The 21,724-nt window shown below is 40.6% G+C and overlaps 1 protein-coding gene across 4 annotated transcripts; it reads left to right on the top strand.

Annotated features, from left to right (window-relative positions):
- Positions 1–64: 64 nt before the first annotated feature.
- Positions 65–21,682, top strand: INTS10 (integrator complex subunit 10). Of its 4 annotated transcripts, none has more exons than XM_087735880.1 (18): positions 65–219; positions 1,315–1,382; positions 1,644–1,747; positions 2,783–2,922; positions 3,805–3,886; positions 4,201–4,341; positions 4,754–4,925; positions 5,370–5,539; positions 9,146–9,279; positions 9,850–10,003; positions 10,660–10,742; positions 11,556–11,708; positions 12,862–12,970; positions 13,366–13,445; positions 13,932–14,094; positions 15,160–15,253; positions 19,277–19,354; positions 21,292–21,682. In XM_087735880.1, the coding sequence occupies exons 1-18, from the start codon at positions 91–93 to the stop codon at positions 21,446–21,448; spliced, it is 2,211 nt and encodes a 736-aa protein (XP_087592006.1). In that variant the 5' UTR covers positions 65–90; the 3' UTR covers positions 21,449–21,682. The 4 variants fall into 4 exon arrangements, with proteins under 4 accessions (XP_087592006.1, XP_087592005.1, XP_087592008.1 ...); XM_087735879.1 differs by having other exon boundaries at positions 9,847–10,003; XM_087735882.1 differs by lacking the exon at positions 19,277–19,354.
- Positions 21,683–21,724: the final 42 nt, after the last annotated feature.

Raw genomic sequence — 21,724 nt, 5'->3', positions numbered from 1 at the left:
GCGCGGCCGGGGCGGGGCGGAGGAGGAGCAGAGGCCGCCCCGGGACAGCGGGGCGCATGCGCGCCGCCCGGCGGCCGGGCCGGGCGCAAGATGTCGGCGCAGGGGGATTGCGAGTTCCTGGTGAAGCGGGCCCGGGAGCTGGTGCCGGGGGACCTGTGGGCGGCCAAGGCCTGGCTCATCACGGCGCGGAGCCTCTACCCCGCCGACTTCAACATACAGGTAAACGCCACCGCCGCCCCGCCGGCGCAATATAAAGGCGCGGCGCGCCGCTCCCCCACACGGCCTTGCGGCGGGCGCTGCCTGACTGACCAGCGCTTCGGCCAATGGGGGCAGGGGGGCGGGACGGCCGGTTGCCGCGGTGACGGGGACCGGCAGTGCCTGCAACGACGCCGTTTCGTCCGTTACTCGCCGTGGCGGCTGCGGTGGTGCCCGGCCAGGGGGTGCGGAGGCGGGCGGCTCCTCTGGCGGGGGCCAGGCCCGGCAGCCGTAGCAGGGGCCGGAGACAGCGCCCTGCCAGGCGTCCGGGCCTGGCCCCCAGCTCGAGGCCTGGCCTGGCATCCCCAGAGGGCTCCGGCCCGGCACCCGTGAGAGGGCCCGGAGTGGGCAGCCGTGCTCTGCGGCCGAACGCCCTCTTGCAGAGTCTTCGTCGCGTTTCGCTCCCCCCTGAACGCACAGGGCGGCTGTCGGGAACGGCAGAGCCGTGCGGCGGCCGTGCGGCGGGTGCCCAGCCTCTCGCTGTGGTGGCCGGTGGTTAAAAATAAAGTGGTCGGCTTCTCACTGCTCGTTGTCTTTCACTGCAATAAAATCCACTCCTGTGAATGCTTTGTGAAAGAGGTGGAAGTGTTGGTTTTTTAATAACTGAGGGGAAGGTCCCTTTCTGCTTCTTGTGTTTGCACGTGGTGAAACATTGGGGTTTGCTGTTGTAAAAAAACCAGCCATTTCTAATGGAGATTTAAAGTATCTCTCTTGCCTATGGCTTTTGTAGTAGCTTGGGTTTTTGCATTGCATTTGACAGAAAACAAACCCTGGCCAAAGAGCTTTGAATTCTTACAAAGTTTTTTATTTGTGTAAAAATGAAGCCAGCATGTTAATATTAGAGCACGTACGTTATCATGAAGAAGTTTATGCGTAATTTAACGTGTGGTTAGATAGTCTAAACTCAGCTCCTAATTTCTGCAGCAAATGTTGCAATCCTTTCATTTTCTGTTATTCAGACTGCTCTGGCAAATTGGGGACAGTTTTTTAGAGTGGAAGGACTAATCTGATTCATAAATATATTTAAGAAAACTAACGTTCTCTTCTTCCATCTCGCAGTATGAGATGTACACTATTGAGAGGAATGCTGAAAGGACAGCGTCTGCGGGCAGGCTGCTGTACGACATGTAAGTAACCAGGGCTGGAGCTCTACTTTTATGCCAGGTGCTCTTTTCCGTAAATGTCAGAGTTTCCAGAAATATGATGTGGGTGTTCTTGGAAATCCATGTGGATAAATTAAGCAGAAAAGGTCTTATTAATTAAAAATAAACAGTAAAAAGGAAGGTTTTATTTTCCATTTGCCCATGCACATTCTTTCATAGGAAGGTTTTGTCTTGGAAACAGATTTTGAGATCACTGTGCATTCCTTGCCTCAAACTTTATTACAGGTTTGTGAATTTTCCAGACCAACCTGCTGTATGGAGGGAGATTAGTGTTATTACATCAGCATTAAGGAATGACTCGCAGGACAAGCAGACACAATTTTTAAGAGGTAAGGATTCTATTCAGTGAATACGGAGAGTCTTGAAGGAATCTAAAGATAAGCCCTCTGGTTACATATCTAGTGTGGCAAGTAAACGTCAGTCTTTTTAACTTTGCTTGTGAGCTGCATACTTTTTTTGCTCAGTTCAGCCTTCGAGACTTCATTCAGTGTGCTAGATTTAGGAGACACAACGGGACATGAGAAGCTGATTCCCATTTCTTTGTCTCTGATATGGGTAGACTAAGTCTGTCAGAACAACAAGCACTTAGAAAAGAGATTGCATAGCGAATAAGTGGCACAGGACTTACGAATCATCGTCCCACTGATTGCAAAGTGGGACTTTATGAATGATCACAAAAATGGGGGGAACTCATACGCATTAAGTGAGGGTTATGAAAATGAACAGTGACTGGAAGGCCTTGGCGTTCACTGCTGGCAACCACAGGCAGTTTTGAAAGCAGGATTTACACCTGGCAAATTATAATCTGCTGTTTGAATATGTGCTTCAGAAGCTCTAAGGATAAGCAGTGTGTAACTCTGCATACAGGATATTCCAGTTAACGAAACATTTGTTTTCTTGTGTTTCTTTTTCAGAGAGAATACATAAAACTTACAGGGAGAATATGTTGGTTTCTTTTTAGTGTCTCATTGGAAGTTTAAATTGAAAAAACCTACCTTTTAATAATGAAAGTATTAATTGTAGAAGTGGAATGTAAGTAAAAAAAATTAAATGAACATTCTTGAAAAAGCATCTTAAACGTCAAATATTTAAGTATTAGAATTTTCAGTATTCCACTCATTAGCAGTCTTACTTGTTAATTCAAGTTCTGTGCACCCGAATAAACACACATAAATATTCATATTGTCTTCTGTGAAAGAAACAGCCGTTTTTTTTTCAGGCATAGATATTAAAAGCAGAAAAAAGTATAAGGAAATCTCTTTCACTCTGCGTGGCAAGGTGATGTTGACTAGTCTTTTACCCTTTGTCAGTCACCTTTACAATTCAGACATAGTAAATGAAACATTTTAATTTTTTTTTTTAAGGATTATTTGAAACCCTTCCTGGTCGGGTCCAGTGTGAAATGTTACTGAAGGCCACAGAGCAGTGTTTTAACACATTAGAAAGGGCAGAAATGCTACTACTACTTTTGCGACGTTTCCCAGAGACTGTGGTGCAACATGGGGTAAGAGAAGAGAAGCTCGTAGTAACTATTCAGGATATTGGCATTCTGTTTCTTGAGATTTTGCTGAAACGTATTTTCCTTTGCCTAGTGAGAGGGCGAGTCTTTTTATTCATGTTTAATTGTGGCTAATAGTTCAGCTTGCTGTATCTTGAGGCTACCACCAGGAAAGAATTGGGCAGAAAACAAATGGAAGCAAATAAAACAATTTTTTGTTTTGTAAACACAAAGAATATTCCATGCTCTTTGAAAAAGCAGAATAGCACAAAAAAGAGTGTAGAGGAGTATTACAGTCTAAGAAAGAATACTGCTTCAGCTTTTTGTCAGTAAACTCTCATTGAGGGCAGAGTGCTTTGAGGTTATGACTAGACTCTAACAAGCAGCGTGTTTGCTTTGACTTACGAAACTACAGCTGGAGCTCTTTAAACGATGACCGACTTTATTTAAGGACAGTTTAAGGATAGTTTAAAAATAGTTTAAAGACTATAAAACCTGTTAGTTCTGAGACTGACTTACTCTCACACAGTCTAGCTCGTACTAGCGTCAGGCAGAGTGCACAGTCAGTTACTACAGCTCAGGTGACAAGCTGCAGCTTTAATGCCTGGTACCTCCATCGCTTTCACCTGTCTGTGCACGTCTTTACTGACACAGTTGCATGCACAATTTTTCTTTTGGTCTTGTTTTGCTATCTTCTGGCATTGCTTTTCACCTGTTCTTAAGTGGGGATAGTTTAACTATATACTTAGAGACTAGCACATGCAATTGCCATATAGTGAATTGCTACTCATGCATCCACTGAATTATTGTTCAACTCCATTGAATCGCAGTTCAAAAAGTTTCTAAAACCACTGGTCCAGTGTTTGATTTTCACCTCTGCTTACACAGGTAGGCCTTGGAGAAACGTTATTAGACGCTGAAAGTATTGAAGACCAAGAATCCCCAGTGAATTGTTTTAGAAAACTATTTGGTAAGAAAATCTTAATGTTCTTGTTTTATTATACAACTTTTTAGTATGGCAAGATTCTGAGTTCAGTAAACTACTTTCAAGATATTAAGATCAGGAAACCGCTTTAGTCAGCAGAGGCTCAGGCCACATTAGGCCAGGCTGACCATATGGTACAACTGGTATTACAGTCATTCACGTGAGGTTCTTTGTGATCCTTTGTCGTGTATGGTCAGCCAGAGATGGAGGCTTATGCTGCTGATTGAGAAACCTTACTTAGGACAAATAGAACAAAACCCACAAACCTAAAGGATTTTTTGGTTTGTTTTCTATTTTAGTTTGTGATGTTCTTCCTCTAATAATTAACAACCCTGATGTTCGACTTCCTGCCAGCTTGTTATATAAATATCTGAATAAAGCAGCGGAATTTTATATTAACTATGTAACTAGATCTACACAGACGGAAAGCCAATATCAAGGTAAGAATATTTTTACAAAATGAACCTTTCTTAGAATGTATTTTAGTATTACTGAAGTGACGTCCATAAATGAAGAATGCATTACTTTTATATAATACACCCCGTAGACAAGGATTAATAGTAGTATTTGATGTTTCTTAGTTCTTTGATACCAAAATACCTCATGATGCTTCAAGTACTTAGTCAGGATGCTCATGATGCTTCAACATATGTACTGAGAGGTAGGACAAAATGTCCAACATCTTCTTATCCAGCACAAGGAGGCAGAAATGCCTACTGCTTCCTGTTAGCCTTCTCAGTAAAGAATGGTCACCCTGAAAGCTCTGATGTATATTTTTACATGTCTCCTTCTTGAAAATAAATCCGTTGGTTTGATTTCTTTATGAAGAGAAAGATGTGCTGGTTTTCCTAGGTTCACAAGATTCCTCTGATATTATGTCTCCAAGCAAGCGTAGCTCTCAGAAGTATGTAATAGATGGTCTCACAGAGAAATCATCCCAGATTACAGATCCTTGGGAGAGGCTATTTAAAATATTGTCTGTGGTGGGAATGAGGTGTGAATGGCAAATGGATAAGGGAAGAAGGTGAGAAACGTGTACTTTTCTGGGTATTTCTTCTCAAGGAGAATTTTTTTTTTCTAATTCTTAAGGAGATGGGTTGAAGAAGGATTTTAACATGAGGATATTTTGTGTAAATTCAGTGCAGCTTTTTTTTCAAGACTGTACAATGTAAAGCAAAAGCATGGATCAGGGAGCACTTTTAAATTAGTCTCTAAAATAAATCTCTGTTGATGAAAGTCGTGCATAAGAACCGTAGTACTGTGGGGTATCCTTCCCTAGGTGCCTCAGCAAAGAGAAACATGGTAAATGTTTAGTGAAGTTTCACTGGCATGCATTCCCAGCCTCCACTGACTTGCAGCTGGGGGATTTCCTCAGCCAAAACATTAGGTTCTTCATATTCACTATGGATTCTTTCCTTTAGTTTTGGAGTCTGTGTAACATCCTGAATTCTTTTTGTCTCTTTCTCAGAAGTTTTGGTGATATTTTGCATCGAATGAAAGACCTCTGCAGATATATCAGTAACTTTGATAGTGATGCACATGCTAAATATAAGAATCAAGTAGTGTATTCCACGATGTTGGTCTTCTTTAAAAATGCATTCCAGTATGTCAGCAACATCCAGCCATCGCTCTTTCAAGGTTAGTTTCTAATGTTTCAACTTTGGTAAAGAGTTCTTTGTGATTTCATTGCTAATGTCTGAAAGATCTTTTCTCATTAGTCTTTTGAAACTATCCTCTTACAAAGCGACGTGGGTCTTTTTTAAAATTCTCCCAAGCCATTAGTCTTACCAGCAGAAGTAGTTCATGACAACTGCAGTAGTGGATCAGACCAAAGATCAATCTAACTTAGCGTCATTGTTTCAGCCTTGGCCAGCAGCAGTTAGTTGTCTAGCAAAGAGAAAAGTAACAGACCAGATGTCATGAGAAACATGTCTAGGATTGATTCCTGCTCTGCCATCAGCATCATGTTTGTTTGATTTTCTCCTCTGATTCTGTTTATTAGAAGCTGACGTTTTCCTAGCTTCCTTCAGTCAAAAGACTGTACGAAAAGCTTCCACAAAATAAGTGAAGATATTTCTGCATTAGGAACACATGACAAATTTATAATTAATCAAATAAAAACTGAATAGGAAAAGATTTCCTGAAATTCACAAGCTTCCAACTTGGCTTTCTTTGTATAGTTTAAGCATAATCTTTAAGGTGTGCTTTGCACATTAATCTTAATTTGTAATTAATTTGTAAATTGAACATTTAAAGCATGAATATTACCTGTGCTTTTTCCTACCCACTCAAATCTGCCTTTGGGGCGTATCAGATTGCTTGGAACACCTTGGATTGCTTCTTCAGGGATTGACTGGACTTTTCAGGGATGGCCCAGAAGCTGAGGGAATTTCTTTAGCCTTCAGTTTGTTTAGAATTTATTGAAATAAACAGCATCATAAAGAGGAATTCTCAACTCTCAGTAGTGTACATTTCCCACTTCTTCACTCACTGCTAGGGAATTCCTTGCTACAATAACAGTTGTCACCATAGGTAATTAGTACTTATTAGCACTACAATTACTGATTCGTGATAAAATTACAATTTTAATAATGTGTGTTGTGTTCATAAGTTTAATCACAATTTCCTGCGTGGACTAAATGATCATTCGAGTAATGAAACAATACAAATGATGGGTTTTAAACAACTTCACAGAAAGCTGGGTAATCAGTTGAACAATGTCAGTAGATAGCTAAGCTCAGAAGACAAATGACCTGGCAACTTGTATGCAAAGAACATGTAGTCACTTTAACAAATATGGGAACTAATTGAGTTGAGTTTTTTGTTCTGAGGTCCAGAGGAAAGAAGAGTTATGGTGGGGCAGTGAGATACTTTAGCTGTGCATGTAGTTTTAGCTGCTAGATTCTGAGTTGAGGAAGAAAGGAAGTAAAGTACTGGTGAAAATGTTCCTTCCTAAGTTGTGCAATTGAGTATGTTGAAGCTCGTGTTTTCAGACTGAACCACCAAAAAAAGAATGCACGCTGAGATAGCACCGCGCAGTCCCTTTGGTGCAGCATTTCTGGTAGCCTCTGTCATTTCCTGACATCAGGAAAGTATTTCCAAGACATCTTTTACTCATTTCTGCTTTAGCATTAAAGTCCAGTGGTACTCAGTGCCTTTCATATCCTTTCTATCATTAGAGTTTTTCCTCCTCTTTGGAGGGCTCACTGTAGAAATGTAGAATCCTATGTATTTTGGAAGTGTAGTGGTGGGGAAAAAAGCCGTCTCCTCCTTAATCCAGTAGCTCTGACCTTTGATCTGTGACTTTGTTCTCATGTGCATGGACTTGCAAGAAACCTCTTGAGAGAAAACTTTTCAATGCATTTCTCTTACATAATTCATATCTGCCTTGCCGGAGACTTGAGAAATGAATGAGGCAATTCACACCTCTCATAACTTAGCGGGCTGCCTGCAGGCTTGGCAAGAGTTGCTATTTGGGCTGATGCTTTTGGGGGTTTATTTATAACACTCTGTGCTAGAAATCAGTTAAAAACTCTGTAAGCTTAGATTCTAGAGCTCAGTTGGACAGAAAAACACGATATTGCTCTTTGTATGGCTGTGTAACTTTCAGTAATGTAAGAGAAGGTTTGCAGCCCAAGTCAAGGGTGAGGTTAGGTTTTGTTTTGTTTTAGGACTGGAGGTTTTGGAATAAAGGCACTTGCCTGCTACTGAGAAGAGAACATTTCTTTGGAAAGCAAAGCACTTAACTGGTATTCATTCAAATCAGTATGAGTAAAAGAAAAAACCCACTCCTTTCTTCTCAGGTGTTAGAAGTAGGCAGTTCTTGAGATTCCAGTGATAAAACTCATCCAGCGTCCCAGTTGTGGTACTTTCATATCTGTTTCTCATGGATGCTGTTTTCTACATTACGACTTGGCTCTATTTTCAGTTCACAAAGGTTAGATCCCAACAGAGTGGAATACATGGTGGTACAGGAGACATGATTTCAAAGTGTTGTAGCCTTTGTGTAGGGGTCATTTCAATGGTGGTATTTAGTTTGAACCTAGTCAAAGGGGATAACATTATTTGTTAAGTATGCCAGGTTGGTTGTTTCTTGTAACATTAACTTCTGTTGTAGTGGAGTCCTTACACATCACTTTTGAGTAGATGGGAAGAGCTTAATATGGGTTCTTTTATGTCAAGAGATAAAATGGATTGTCCTTATACTAAGCGCTCAAATTAGTTCTTTGCAACTATGAATGAGGCCTTAGCCTCATATTTTTCTGCAAATAGAAACAGAAGAAATGCACATACTGAAAATACTTGTCTGCACTACTGTCTTATCTGGTGGAGATTTCAAAAAGGGAAAACAGATCAATGGATTTCCCCTTTCCTTTATATTTCTCTTTGTCTGAGCTTTGCACATCTGTATACAACTTGATTGTGTAAAAGGAGAAAATGTTTTGGGAAGGAAAGCTTTCTCAGTAGCGGCCGTGTACCAATATTGTTTGAGATTAATAAGTGTTGTTCCTGTTTATATCTAATGAAGCTTAAGCACTGAGGTCTGAAATAAGAGGTACCAGATCCCACTGGATGTTCTGTGACACCAGTGGAAGTAGGAATTATGTCTTCTGTGCTTCAAAATGAGGCTTCTCTAGAGGCTTTGGGGAGTGATGATGGGCTCTGGCCGTCAATTAAAGGTTTAATTCTGTACACTGAGATCAGTGGGGGTAAAGCTGACGCTGAGTGATCCTGCTAGGGAAACCTTGTGATAAAATACACTCATTTCTTTGAGGCATCAGTGCCTGTCAGCATATTGCTTTGGTTTCTCATGAGAATGTTTTGAGAATATTGCTATGCTTCACCATATTTGTGGCTGTTAACTTCAGAGCCATTTGTTCTGTTCACCTGTTGAATAGTTGTACTTATATAAAAACAAATAATGCTTGATGAGAGAACACCTGCTGCCCGAGCATATCGTGTGCTTTGTAAGAAAAGGATTCAAAGATATTCGAAGCTCTCAAGCAAACTCTTGTGACGTCTGGTAAATGCATTCTGACCTTTACCGTAAGGCTGCTTTGAGAAAACCATAGCTTTACCAGCATAGTTTAGGCTTATGCAACTTAAGTGAATTAATTTCAGATTGTTTTTTCTGTCTAGCGTTATAATTATTACTTGTGAGGGAAACAAAACCAGCTTGATGTAGGCATGAGACCTTTCAGATCAGTTTAGAGCAATCTTGAATTAATTTATCTTTAAATCCAGGTCCAAATGCTCCAAACCAAGCCCCACTGGTTCTTCTCGAGGATGTGACCAACATCTATGGTGATACAGATATTGATCGTAACAAACACATACACAAAAAGAGGAAACTTGCTGAAGGAAGAGAAAAAACAATGGTAAATTTTCTAGACTTTTTTGTTTGTAACAAGAATGGCATTGGTACTGGAATTTAGACAACAGTGGTTTTGACACAGACGTAATAGACATATTTTTAGAGCTACCCTGGAATAGCTGTTTATGACCACAATTTGCAAACAGGTTTTTTTTGCTAAAGCCAGTAAGAATAAAACAATTTGTGTAGCAATTGCTGTAGACACATATGTGCTGATGTGAATACTTCAACTTGAAGGAGTTCAGCAGAGACTGCAGAAGCTGTTAAAAGTGGTAGCTATAGCAGTCAGATGTTCTACAGCTAAATCTCCAAATTAATTGACTTTTCACGATTGGAACTGTGAATGCTGTGTATCACAGTTTCACCACTGAGTTTCTTGGTAGCAAAACAGATTGTTCTAATATTAAAACAAGCTAAGCAAAAAGTCACTTAAAGGCACTTCAACTAGGACCTTGGCATTTCTAGTACAGAGTTGTTTTCTTGTGTTCAGTGGAACTTCTGTGACTTCAGAGTCCTTTGAAATAAGTATAAATTAAGAAGTGAATCTTTTTGTTTTATACTGACTCTTAAGCAGAGCTCAGATGATGAGGATCCTTCTGGGAAGGCGCGAAGTCGCCACATTACAGTAAACAAGGCAGATCTTGCAAATTCTATTGAAGTATTGGAGAGCTTTAAACTGGCAAGAGAGAGCTGGGAGCTGCTCTATTCTCTGGAATCACTTGACAAAGGTGAGGCTAACTGCATGCAGAGTTGCATTTAGGCTTCATTGCTGTGCATAGAAGTCATTTTACTATTAAAATAGAATTCCTGTCATTGTGAATCCTTAAAATTGAATTTACTTTGGGTCCTGAGTATTTTTGATCTAAGTTCCAATAAGAAGCTTTATCAGTTGTTGCATTTCTGAATATTTTGTTCCTGGATTTCGTTTCATTCTTCACACACCTTTGCTTATTCACCCCGACTTCTCTTGGAAGCAGCTTTTACTGAAGCAGCAGTTGGTTAGTGGTAGTGCTGATAATACTCAGTGAGGATGTGCTGCTAATGGCTGCTTTAGTTCATGCTTAAGAATATGTATCTTTACTGTGTCTCTCACTTTCTGATAATACTTGGTGTGATAAACTTGAAAACAAATTTGTCTTCTAAAATGTAGGCAAATAGTACCACCTAGCTGCTTTTAGATTTGTTGGGCACTGTGAAGAGAAGTATAATCAAAATATATATATGGGAAGAGAGTATCCTATATTTGAAAGAGTTCACAGTCTTACTGTTTTGTTTTTTCATTTTTAAATTCAGCTCTTTTTTTCCTAGATAATTGATTTTTAACCCAAAGCTGTGAAATGCTTCATTTTCTCTTTTACTTTTTCTTCTCTGACCACTTACGCAGAGTTCACCAGAATTTGTTTGTCATGGAAGACAGACACCTGGCTTTGGTTAAGAATCTTTCTTACAGACATGATCATCTACCAGGTAAAAAAATAAAGTAAAAACTAGTAAAAATGACACCATTACGTTGCTCTTGCTTCTAGTGAATAGCTGTCGCTGCTTAGCCAGTTTGACTGCTTTAAGTGTCTGCTGATTTTATCCTGTAAAGCATGACCCTTTTGGGGATGGAATCATACCATTCTTACCTCAAGCTAGGTACCCTACTGAGGATATTCCTGTCCCAATAGCTGTTTGTTGAGTCCAGCTGGTTTTGGCTTATGGAAAAGACCTCTGCATTGGCTTTTTGACCAGTAGATATATTTAGCGTAGTGCATTTTATTCATCTGTCAGTGCGTTCTATTGGAACACAATCAGAGAGAAGAATTTTCAAACAGCAGAAGATTTTAATATCTCAGTCAAAATTTGTCATTCTCCTCAGAAATTAGGCTGACTGTACTCCTTCCAAATGCCATCTAGAGAACAAAGCTTGTTCTTTTATGTTTTTCCTTTGGGGGTCTTTTATTTTTGCCTGTAACTGTACCTGAACAAGAGCCATTTCAAACTTTATTAGTCTAAATAACGTAATGATTAACTCTGAAGAGCATGATTATTTGTTTCAGTTATAAGTGCAATTTTGTAAACAGGCTTTTTGAAGCAGAATTCTCTTGCAAGTCATCAGTTCACACTCCTGTACACAGCACATCACCGGAGAGTGTTCTGCTAGGTTAAAATTTTGAAGCCCTGTTACTTGGACACAGTCTGTTTTGAAAGCTTTCTGTAAGGGATTTTTTATTTCTGTCTTTCTACCCATTGCATACAGAAGACCCTAACACTGTCTTTTTCTGTCTTTTTTTAAAGGGGCAGTACAAAAAAGCAATTAGCAGCCTACACCACTTGGCAGCTCTTCAGGGTTCTCATTCTCCGCAGCAAATTACAGGACAAGGATCACTAGAAAATCAGAGAGCACTAATCCAGTTAGCAACATGCCACTTTGCCCTTGGAGAGTATCGGGTATGTACAGCATTCCACACGCTGGTCCTTCATCATCTGGCCCATTGGTTCCTGTTTGTCGTCTTCCGTTGAATTTTCCCATTAGCCTGCTTTCAGCAGGGTATCGAACGTAAGCCAGGGTCTACTGAAAAATCCATGCTTCACAGGGAGAAGAACTGCACTTCCTGGCACATTAACTGACTGTCCATTAGCATCTCTCTTATGTAGTCTATTTGGTAGTTATGATTTGGGGGGTTTAGTTCTGATTTTCCATAGCTACAAGTATTTGAGTTGTCTGTAAATGTAACCTTAAATTTGAATTCCTTAACTTTACTGAAACAGTTTTAAATATTGAGGGAAAATTCTTAGGTACAGGCTTCATGTGGCAGGGGAAAGAAAAGTTTTAGAGAGAGAGAGAGAGAGAGAGAGAAAAGAAACTTCTGTGATCATCTTAGAAAAGAATTAGTGTTCAACTGGCAGTATAAGAGACCTCAGAAGAATATTGTCTGGCCTGACCTCTGAACTTGCTTTACCTTTGCAATACATCTTTTGTGTTTTTAATATTACAGGAGTGCACGGTGGTCTGAGGTCAGTCAGTGTCAGCACTAATAATAAAGGCTGCATCTCTTAGATATAACATCATCCTAGCACTACTGGACAAGTCTTTTTGTCCCTTCCCGTTTACTGTTTTTTCACTGGAAATGTGATAATAGATCCGCACAGACCTCTTACTTTCTCTAGGAAATAGCATTAAAAATTCACTGCATTTCTGTCATGCTGTCAGATTCCCATTTTTCTTTCTATTTCTACCATGGACAGAACAAGCTTTTAAAAACTATTCTAAGAATTCATTTGAAAACTTAATCCTTCAAAACAAAACAGTTTTTGCTTGCAGTTGTATTGATCTTACACTCTTGAAATGAAGAATGCCAATACGTATTTTTTACAATTAAAGTTACTTCTGTAGGCTCTCAGAGATTGTTTAATGACAGCTATATCTTTTTGCTCAGCCAAACTAAGTTACACATTAAGTCCACTCAAGTTCTAGCAGAGAGTTTTGTGATTGTTTTTTTTTTTTTGCTGTGTCTGAAATTTTTAATCATTATGAAACATATCTGAATTTTAACAACTTAAATTTAGACTTAGCATTATCATGTCTCTCTTCTTTTTATAGCAAACATGCGAAAAAGTGCTTGACCTCATGTGCTGTATTTTACTTCCAGTACAAGAAGGAGGTAAAGTACCAGAGGAGCAACCTAAAGTAAAGTCTAAATTCAGGAAAGGTATGGAGTTGCTATTACCCTAAACTCAGTGTCAACTCGATTTTAGTTCATGCGTTTCGGTTGAGTATATAATTCTCTTCCTTTTGTATTATGGAAAGGGAGGAAGTTCTTTATTCCCTCTTGTTTTTGTGAGTGGTTTTCCTGCTGGTACCTGTTAAAGTATATTGGTGACAAAGTCCTACCACAAAGAGGAACAGCAGGAAGGGCAAAGAGAAATGAAGAAAAAATTCTAAAATGTGTAACTTCACATTTTGAATCATTCGTAATTTACCTTCAAAGTTTTCCTGCCGACCTGAGATTTGGCAACTGTAGATTCGTTTTGCTCCATTCTAATTTCTTTCAAAGTTAGATAATCATGAGACCCCTAAAGTGTTTGATAAACTGTTCTGTTGCAGGGTCTGATTTGAAGCTTTGGCCATGTACCAGTAGAGCTATCATGCCTTACTGCCTTCACCTGTTGTTAGCTTGTTTCAAGGTAAGCTATAGTCAAGGCCTCAAATCCTCTCATGCCTCTAAGGCCTAGTTTATGTATCTGGGGTCCTGAAACTGCATGGCCTTATCCCAGTGGTGTGACTAGGTGTGAAGGGCTGTGCCTCAAGGGCTTCTCACCTAAATGGGTTTGTGGAGAGTCTTTTTTGGGGGGCGAGGGAGTGTTGATGGAGGAGGGTTCGTTCTCTCTTTTTTTCCTCTTCTATTTGTTTTAATTTTGGGCAGAGGAGATAGAATTAATCTCAAAATATTGTTGTCTGTATTCAGACTTCCCTCATAGGTTAGTGGAGAGAATTTGGTATTTTGGCTGGAAATTTCCAGCCTATTTAAAATGTATATATTAGGTCAGAATGAAATACACTCCTAAAGAACTTGTTTTGAATTTGCTCAGATGTAGGAGAGATCAATCCCATATATATATAAAAGCAACATGTGTTTCCTGATTGTCTCAATGTCACTTTTTTCCCTGAAGCTCCGAGCTTTCACAGACAGCAGAGATGATATGGCGCTGGGCCACGTAGTTGTTCTGCTGCAGCATGAGTGGCCAAGGGGTGAGAACTTGTTCCTGAAAGCCATCAACAAAATCTGCCAACAAGGAAACTTCCAGTATGAGAATTTTTTCAACTATGTCACAAGTATCCTTTCTCTAACCAAGAACGTCTTTTACATCCAGAACTATGTGCTGGCATGTTGAAAAAGCTGTTAGGTAGTTTCAGCAGCAGCTCTCTCCATGTATCATATTCTGTATTTATTTTCATACCAGGCAAACCTCTTGTAATAGGTGGCAGTGCACAATGGACTATAAATATGCCTCCTGTCACCTGTTCTGGCACTTGAGAGTACACTTAAGTACATTGCAGTTGCACTTCCATTCAGAAAAACAGCAGCGGCTTAGGCTGCTCGTGCAAGTGATGGCAGTCTTTTCAGTAAGATATACAGGGCATTATACTACAAGGTTGTCAACAAAAACAGTGAAGCAGTACCTATGCTTCAAGGAGTTGAATGATTTTGGCTATTGTTTATGAAATGCTTTGTGTGGGTAGGATTTTTGGGTTCAGTAAGATAATGAGCTGTGTCAAAGTTCATGCAAAGCATGTCTGATTTCTATATTCAGATATCTGACATATGCTTTGACCAGCATACAGACACATCGACAGTTTAGTGTTTAACCTAGACATCCAGCCGTGGTCTCCAGGAAGCAAGGGGTCTAGCTCCTATCTGAGACAACTAAAAAAGCTCTGCTGTTAAAGGAAGGGAAAAAAGAAGATAAGCTAAGTAAGGGACCAAAATAAAAAACTAAAAAGGGTGGTACATGCCACTGTGGTGGCATTTCCTTCAGTCCCAGCCTCAGTATGCACTGCTTTGATAACCTGCCACGCAGGAAAAGGAAGTAAAAATAACCAGGGAATTTGTTTGGAGAGATGAGCTTTCTTTACCTGTCTGACTGTACATATGAAGAAATGAAGAAAGAAAAGAAACTGACTGATATGTGTGGTTTGCACTTCAAAAAGCCATTTCTCATGAATTTGTGGAGGATTAGGAATACATGCTGTGATCTTCTTTATCACTTTTAAGAATGAGATACTTCAATAGCTGTTCACTTGGACTGTCCTTTCAGCAACGTGGCTTCAGATGTGAGGGATAAGAAGGAATGTTCTCTGTCATTTTTTCCCTACTCAAATCTTTAACGTTTTCTTCAGATATTGATATGTTGGAGGAATTTGCTTATCTAAGAACACAGGAAGGAGGGAAAATTCATCTGGAACTGCTGCCAAATCAAGCGATGTTGATCAAGTAAGGATAAAAAAGCATTTACTGTTTTCTTTGAAAAAAAAAAAAAGGGAGTATGTTCTGGTTGTCTTTGCTTTCATGTAATCTTCTGGATAGTAAGTTTGTCATGTCTTTGAGTTTAAATTTAAGGAGTTGCCTAAGGAGTTCAAACAAGGCTGTGAGTTTCTTTTTCCAATTCTCCTGCTAATCTGTGAATTCTTTTGGGGGGGGTTTCAACTTTAAGCTCCTACTTTTACAGAACTTTGTTTTCAAGTGTGGCATTTGCTTAGAAGGATTCATATTAAAGTGATTACAGTATTGCTCTTTCAAGCAGACACTTGCACTTTGCAGGAATTCTTTAAATAATTAGGCACGAGTGCAAGGTGGTGTTAATAATTTTGCTGAACGGTAATGCTGACCAGAAAGCACTATTTGTGGTAAACAAAGTTATGAAAGACCACTGAATGATGAAAAACTTAGGTATAAAACATAAATTAAATTACACTCCAGGTAAACTCTAATAACCTTTCTGTCAGAACTAGCAGGTCATCTCTTGCTATGTACTGAACAAGCTTATTCTGCTTAGCTTATTACGAGATGCTGAAGGAAATTAATGATTTGGATTAACTTCCTAGGTGTTCTTAGTTTTGAGTCAAGACTGAACAAGTATCTGCTGCAGGGTTTTAGTGGCATAATGTTTTGGAATATCCTGGTTGTTTATTAGAACTTGTGGTATTTTGCTTTATAAGAGGGGGACTGCTAAAGTTTGTTGAAATTCCAGCTGGGGTCAGTGTATTCTGGCTATTCACTAATGAGAAACGAGCTAAAGTTTTCAAAAAATGGGAGCCTGACATTAGACAACTGTATCCAAATTTGGACTAGTAAATAGATTTTCCAGAGTTCTAGGTAACCAACACAAAAATGAGATACTAGGTGGAATTAAAGAAAAGAAAAAGAAGAAATACAAGTGCTTAATTATGTGACAGAGAATTTTCTCTTTTAAGCTCTAGATTTTCAAACTCTTACCCTTGCTGTCTCTCACTGCTTGTAACTAGCTGTATGAAAACAAAAATCAGGGAATGCTGCACTACGTACGATGTTAAATAATAAGCTTTGTCAGCAAGAGGGCTTACCAGTGAAGACTATGCCTGGTAACTTCTTAGCTGCTATCTCAAGTTGGTTGCAATAGTTCAGTGCTATTTCTCTGCGTCATGGCTTTTATTTTGATTGGCATGGTAGCTGTTACTGTTCTGACCCCACCAGTCACAAAGTAGGTAATGAGCAGTGTTTCTAGCAAGACAGAAATCTCTCTTTGACCTCCTTTCGACAAGTGTTATGTTTCCTGAATGATGGAAATTCTTGTAGAAGAGAGGTCCAATTCTTTGTGCTTATTGAGCCAAAACAGTCAAATATCCTGTCCAGCTAGAAAAGCCGTGTACAGTGTCTTTTATGTGGCTGAGATGCATAGGACAGGAACCACTTCATGAGAGAGCTGATGGGAGGGACAGTCCAGGGCGTAGTCCACTAATCGGAGACGACGTCTGCTCCCCTGGTACCCCAGGTATTTTTTTAGCTGGACTGGCTGTGAGGCTCAGGGGTGGTGTCACCCAACGGCGTTGACCTCAGCAGCACTGGGTAGCTCACGGCCTCCCCCAGCTGGGGTTTTAGATAAAGTGCACCAGCACAGCCCTGTTTCCTGGGACAATGGTTGGTAGGCTCAAAATCTGCAGACTGGCTTTCATTTTTCAAAACTATCACTACACCAACTAATTTTGGTTGTATGAGCTGCTGCACCATCCTCACAAGAATTAGCAGAGGCAACTCAGATACTGTTCAGTCATGCACAGGAGGACTCTCTGAGTTTGCCACAGCAGCCCAAAGATGAAGCAGTTGCTCCTTTGCCTGATCTTTCCTCGGCAGGAATGTACGTAGCAATCCTCCGTCTTAATTGATGGGAATGTATTACAGATATTGTATGGTTTTTATAACGACAGCTTTTTGTTTCATGACTTATACGACATTTTCTCCCCAGGTGATTTCCACATTCTACTCCCAGTACTTTTCCTCAGTACCTTATACTTTATCGGAAATGATATTAATTTTTCTGAACCCAGGAAAGCAAACTGCAATGTGGTTTTCAAAAGCTGAAGTAAGATCTTGGTAGCCTGCAGACTTATAACAGGGTCCTGCAAAATATATATACAGCTTGTAAGCTTTCCCTTTGCTTGTATCCATTGTGGGAATATGAAGGTCCATGGTTTTGGTTTTAACTGGTGATATAGCCAGCTCATTCTGTTTGCAGTGTCAGCAAGACTTCTACGATGAGCTCTGAATTCAACCACCAAGTGCTTTTGAACTCCGTTCTAGACAAGCCACGTTTTATAGTTTTCCCGATGATACACGTCACTAGTGGCAGTGTTAGCTAGTGAGGTTAAAGAGGAAAAGAACAACATGCAAGAAATGACTGATTAATATTGTGCTCCTCTTTTTGATAAATCTTACTCGAATTAGTCTAATCTTAGCCTACCAAACTGCGTAAGCTTGATGTGAAAGCTGCTGAGTGTTCTGCCTCTGCTCACATTCCCATCACATCTCCACTTGGGGACAGAGGAGGAAAAGCTCAGTTGGTTTAAAGTGAAACACAGTATCTTGAAAGTGTAATTTTTATTCTGATTGTGCACTTGGGTATGTTTAGTTCTGACTGCAGATCTTGCAAACAGTACTGAAGACACAGTTGCGCAGAATCCCTTTTGCAAACATCTGCCACTCTGGGACCAATAACATCTTGCTGTTCTTTTTTATTTTCTGTTCCCCATGTCCATTTTTGCAAGTACTAGACTCATTCATACCAAGAACTCTTGAAAAATTATCTCATTTGATTGCATAATTCTTATGAATATTTTATTTCAGGTCATTGTAGCTGTATTGTAGAGTGTTTCTGTACTACTAAAATGTCCCGTCTGTATTTGACTTTTATAAGCATAGCTCTCCATCTATATTCATTAATAAATTACAGACACTAACCAAAATGCCCACCTGTGAGATCTGAAGGTAGGCACCTAACTAGATATTATAGGTATTGATAATGTAGGTATAAGGGCGAGTCTTGCTTCTCTGCTCCCTTCTTAGCGTCTGGGGGGGTGAACGATGCACTCAGTACTCGGGTGCCTAATAAGATTTAGGTGACATTTTGAGAGACTTAGGTTAAGAAACTAGACCTGTTCTCTATATACCAAAGTTCTCATTTCTCCTTAGGTGGGGCATTGGATTTGCTCTAGGCTGGACGTGTGAGGTTATTATCTTGTGTTATAGATAGCACACAGACATAAGGACTTAACTTCATAGAGAAGACAAACTGTCTTTCAGCTGAGACACCTTTTGGCGGCTCGTTCATGTGGTCCTGGTCATATATGGGGGGTTGCTCTGAGCGGGCATTTGTAGTCTGACATTGTGTGGTCCTCTAACAGCCATTTTTGTATGCGGTTTGAATTTGAGAAGGTGAAAAAGGCCATCTGTGGGCTAATGAAAAGATACTTAGGCAACCAGTAACAAACACTGTCATGTACTCAACTTGGCCGATACCCGCTGTGCATGCACTCGGCTTGGGCTCAGCAGCAAATCCCTTAACTCCGAGTTGTGGGCTCTCCCAGTTCGCTGGTGCGCTCTTGCCGGCTCTGCAGGGCAGCTGCGGTGTCAGCAGCGCTCGTCTGATTAAATCTTTTCTGATGGACACGCTTCCTGGGAAGAGCTACGACAGTTCATCATAGTACTTTTTGCACCTACCACTGCGCTTTCTCCCGGTGTAACTGTCCAAAAATATGTGTATATATTTAGACCACAGTTGCAGAACAGCCTTGCAATGAAATCTGGGGATATTTGCATGTTTGCTGCTGTTAGGGTCCTGCACCCCTTCGGCTGCTCGGTGGTCATATTGCTGTGTGGTCTCACCCTAGTTCTTTGTTGCTCCTTTTTCTGGAGAGTTGTTTTGCACCGGAGGGGGAGTTGGTGTGTGGGTGTTTGAATGCTGCTATTTGCTGTTTTTTAAAGGACTTCTAGCCCTCCCATGGGGTTACTGCAGCAGGAATTCATACCTGTGCTACAGCCCAGCATACAGACTGCTGACAGGTACCAAGTGGAAAAACCCCGCTCATAGTGTGCTGTGTTTTGTCAACATGTTTTACTGCCCATGGTTTTCAGCAATTTGTTACTCAATATTTATCTTTTTTTTTTCTCCATTTGTGCCTACATTGCCTGGCAAACCATGTTGTTCTATTATAACGTTTATTTTTCTTTTTCCCATAAGTTGCCAGTATCTGTGTCCTTTCAACTTAATAATCGCTGTCGAATTGAAACAAAAATGTAGAAAACCCCCCAAATGATACCGATGTTCAGTCACGTATTAACAAAAGTATAACCCTTTCTTTTCAAGATACTGGTTACTGGATCCGTTTGTAGCTACTTTCCTTCATTTAAATTGTTCTGAATTCTGTTTTCTGTTTTCCAGCTGTTACATGACACACGTCTTCAAAAGCACTGCTGGCTTGCTCAGCGGCTGTAGGTTGCATGTTCTCCTTTAGGTTGTAACTGACCATAGCACTCGGCTGCCAGCAATGTTTAAGACAGTCCAGATGGAAAACAGGGCTTCTCCCATAACCTCTGAACGTGCTGGAGTGTTTTCAGTGCAGTTTTGCTTCACTCAGCCTAGCTCATCAACGAATTGCCCAGTAGTCTCCAGGCTAGTCTGTTCTTTGCCTTTTCCACATGTTATGGAGGTCTCTGCTGTTTTGGCACAGAAGTCTCTCCGCAAATGCTGGACTTGCTGATTTAAGTGAAGGTGGGGTGGTATTGTTGGTGAGGGTAATTCCCAGACTTTGCCCCTTCTCGTTTCCAGCATCTCTGGATTGGCATAGATGCCCTCACCCTTTATTTTTTATTTCCTTTCTGTCTTTCAGTGGGCTTGCTGGGTTCGGTCCAGCTCTTCCCTTCTTACCCATGACTCAGGACTTGTCTCAACGTTAGCATTATGCTTTGCTCTCTAATTTAACTTACACTGCTCCTTTAGTAGTGCTAGGGCTCTCATTTCAGGACGTATCTCTTGCTTCCCTTCCCAAGTAGGGCTTACAGGTAGATGTTACAAAGTCTTGACCTTACTTAACCAGTTCTGGACCAGTGCAAGTAAAGCGTAGTGGTTTGGCGCTGCAGAACGTTGTTTTAAGGACAAGATTTAGGTATCGAGCGCTACAGCGTGAGGACAAAGAACTGTTCATAAGAACAGCCTTTAACAGGGCAACATCCCAAGAGTTTCCCTAGCCAGCATCGCTTTAGCTTGCTCGGTCGCTGGACCTTTGTGCTGTTTGAAAGCAAGCCCTGAAGTCCTGCTCAGAACAAAGGTACTCCCTGCCTGGTGTCTGCTATCTCCACAAGAGCTGGCTTCTACTGACACAGACTCACAGCCTGGCTTGATTTGGGCTTTGTGTTGGCCTATGAAGTGTTCACTGCACCTTCATTAGTTAAAGAGTTATCAGTGCCTATAGGATTATATAGCTCCTTCCTGCACTCTCCTACTGGTACAAGATGTCCTCTGCTCTTTATGGTGGCAGCCATCTGTCCCCTTCCTCCAGAGGAAGAAGGTTCATCTTTTCACTCTTCCTTCAACCCCACCCATTTATAGAAGTGATTACAAGGAGGAAGTAGCCTGGGCAGCAAAGGTAGAGAGAAAAAAAAATTCCTTTCCCCAGGTAAGAACTCTGTACACACTGAGTTAAGAGAACAGATTTTCCTGTTAGCCAGAACAGCAACGCTTTTTTTTCCCCCAACAGTCATAATCAAAGCAGCGAGAGCATCGACTTTTATGGAACTTCTAACTGTTGAAAGACTTGTAAGCTACTAAACACATGATTTTTAAAAAATAGCATAGCATGGGCTATTTGGCTCTCCTTATATAAACTCAGGTATGGACAGTAGATATATAGAAAGTGACATGCAGCACCTTTTAAATTACCGTGGTGCACTAAATAACCGTTATTTGATTTTGTCTGTCTCTCTTTCCTGCATGGCTTAAGGCATCATACAGTTACCCGGGGTATAACTAAAGGAGTGAAAGAAGATTTCCGCCTGGCCATGGAGCGCCAGGTCTCGCGCTGTGGGGAAAATCTCATGGTGGTGTTGCATAGGTTCTGCATTAATGAGAAAATATTGCTGCTTCAGACTCTTGCTTAAACGGACTGGACCACGATGCAGCGCCTCTTACGGAGGAGAGGGGAAGGGTCTTAATTGTATGAACGGCAGCGTGGTGGTGGAAAATCGCTTGTCCAGAGGGTCAAAGGAGTTCCCTATGAGTGACAGGTTCTGCAATACACAAACACTACTCAGTGTTTGTTCAGTGCTTAGTTTTCTTCTGTGGGTAGATCAAACTTTCTAAATAAAACTTTGTTTAAGAAGTCTTCTATAATGTCCTATTTGTTTTGCCTTTTTTTTCCATAGCATTATACTAAG

This window comes from Nipponia nippon, unplaced genomic scaffold (genome assembly GCF_047370975.1).
Source record: "Nipponia nippon isolate SJK-2023a ecotype South Korea unplaced genomic scaffold, ASM4737097v1 scaffold_6, whole genome shotgun sequence".
NCBI classification, from domain to species: Eukaryota; Metazoa; Chordata; class Aves; order Pelecaniformes; family Threskiornithidae; genus Nipponia; species Nipponia nippon.
Note: the sequence above shows the minus strand (reverse complement) of the source record. Positions and strands in the feature narration are given on the sequence as shown.